The sequence below is a fragment of the Squalius cephalus genome (genome assembly GCF_949319135.1).
Source record: "Squalius cephalus genome assembly, chromosome: 14".
Lineage (NCBI taxonomy): Eukaryota > Metazoa > Chordata > Actinopteri > Cypriniformes > Leuciscidae > Squalius > Squalius cephalus.
Window position 1 is genome coordinate 37,798,688 of NC_137135.1, and position 2,500 is coordinate 37,801,187.

General features: G+C 42.4%; 1 protein-coding gene across 1 annotated transcript in view; it reads left to right on the forward strand.

Annotated features, from left to right (window-relative positions):
• Positions 1–2,500, forward strand: part of zbtb49 (zinc finger and BTB domain containing 49) — a 14,124-nt gene that overhangs the window by 1,959 nt on the left and 9,665 nt on the right. The window contains exons 2-3 of the mRNA XM_079893326.1: positions 1–117; positions 294–456. The exon at positions 1–117 is cut by the window's left edge and continues 35 nt beyond it. Of these exons, the coding sequence (XP_079749452.1) occupies positions 1–117; positions 294–456 (280 nt within the window). The remainder of the gene's footprint in view (positions 118–293; positions 457–2,500) is intronic.

Sequence of the window (2,500 nt, forward strand, 5' to 3'; positions counted from 1 at the left end):
GCAGCAGCTCCAGGATCAGCGTATTCAGGGTCTGCTGTGCGACTGCATGCTGGTGGTGAAGGGCGTCTGCTTTAAAGCCCATAAGAACGTGCTGGCGGCCTTCAGCGCCTACTTCCGGTAACATGCGACGGCAAATATATATTTGAAAGAAATATGGAAATAATAATATTATGTTATTATTAGAAATATGGCTTATTATTAGCTCCATTGAGCTGGAAAAAAATATTTCCTTTGGAATCTATTCTCGATTCCCAGTCGTGCTCACAGTCTGTCCTGAACGCTCCGCTCCTCAGATCTCTGTTCCAGAACTCCCCGGCGCAGAAGAACGATGTTTTCCATCTGGCCATTCAGGACGTGGGCGGCATCGGGCAGGTTCTGGACTACATGTACACATCACATCTGGAGCTCAACCAGGACAACGTTCACACACTGATGGAGATCGGACAGAGCCTGCAGGTCACACACACACACACTTCAGTTTCAACCGATACAATTTTTGGTTCCCAGAATATTTTCAGAACGTTCCCAAAACATGCATTTTTAGTTTGTTTTTGGTTAGGCAGAAACATTTCTTTTTAGGTTTGCAGAACGTTTCCCAAACATTCATGTAACATTCCCCAAACATTCATCTCACGCTCCCCAAACATTTCATGTAACTTTTCCCAAACTTTCATGTAACTTTCCCCAAACATTCAGAGAACGTTTACCAAACTTTCTTGTAACGCCCCCCAATGTAAAGTTTCCCTAACTTTCATGTAACTTTCCCCAAACATTTGTGTAACATTCCCCAAACATTCATGTAACGCTCCCCAAACATTCATGTAACGCTCCCCAAACATTCATATAACATTCCTCAAACATTCATGTAACGCTCCCCAAACATTCATGTAACGTTCCTCAAACATTCATGTAAAGCGTCCCAAACATTCATGTAACGCTCCCCAAACATTCATGTAACGCTCCCAAACATTCATGTAACGCTCCCCAAACATTCATGTAACGCTCCCCAAACATTCATGTAACGCTCCCAAACATTCATGTAACGCTCCCCAAACATTCATGTAACGCTCCCAAACATTCATGTAACGCTCCCCAAACATTCATGTAAAGCTCCCAAACATTCATGTAACGCTCCCCAAACATTCATGTAACGCTCCCAAACATTCATGTAACGCTCCCCAAACATTCATGTAACGGCCCCAAACATTCATCTAACGCTTCCCAAACATTCATGTAACGCCCCAAACATTCATGTAACGCTCCCCAAACATTCATGTAACGGCCCCAAACATTCATGTAACGCTTCCCAAACATTCATGTAACGCTCCCCAAACATTCACGTAACGCTCCCAAACATTCACGTAACGCTCCCCAAACATTCATGTAACGCTCCCCAAACATTCATGTAACGCTCCCAAACATTCATGTAACGCTCCCCAAACATTCATGTAACGCTCCCAAACATTCATGTAACGCTCCCCAAACATTCATGTAACGCTCCCCAAACATTCATGTAACGCTCCCAAACATTCATGTAACGCTCCCCAAACATTCATGTAACGCTCCCCAAACATTCATGTAACGCTCCCAAACATTCATGTAACGCTCCCCAAACATTCATGTAACGCTCCCAAACATTCATGTAACGCTCCCCAAACATTCATGTAAAGCTCCCAAACATTCATGTAACGCTCCCCAAACATTCATGTAACGCTCCCAAACATTCATGTAACGCTCCCCAAACATTCATGTAACGGCCCCAAACATTCATCTAACGCTTCCCAAACATTCATGTAACGCCCCAAACATTCATGTAACGCTCCCCAAACATTCATGTAACGGCCCCAAACATTCATCTAACGCTTCCCAAACATTCATGTAACGCCTCCAAACATTCAGGGAACTTTTACCAAACTTTCTTGTAACGCCCCCAAAACATTCCGGTAAAGTTTCCCTAACTTTCATGTAACTTTCCCTAAACATTTGTGTAACATTCCCCAAACATTCATGTAACGCTTCCCAAACATTCATGTAACTCTCCCCAAACATTCATGTAACGCTTCCCAAACATTCATGTAACTCTGCCAAAACATTCATCTAATGCTTCCCAAACATTCATCTAATGCTTCCCAAACATTCATCTAATGCTTCCCAAACATTCATGTAACACTCCCCAAACATTCATCTAACGCTTCCCAAACATTCATGTAACTCTGCCCAAACATTCATGTAAACGCTTCACAAACATTCATCTAACGCTTCCCAAACATTCATGTAACTCTCCTCAAACATTCATGTAATGCTTCCCAAACATTCATGTAACTCTGACCAAACATTCATCTAACGTTTCCCAAACATTCATGTAACTTTTCCTCAAACATTCATGTAATGCTTCCCAAACATTCATGTAACTCTCCCCAAACATTCATGTAACGCCCCCAAACATTCATGTAACTTTTCCCAAACATTCATGTAACTCTCCCCAAACATTCATGTAACG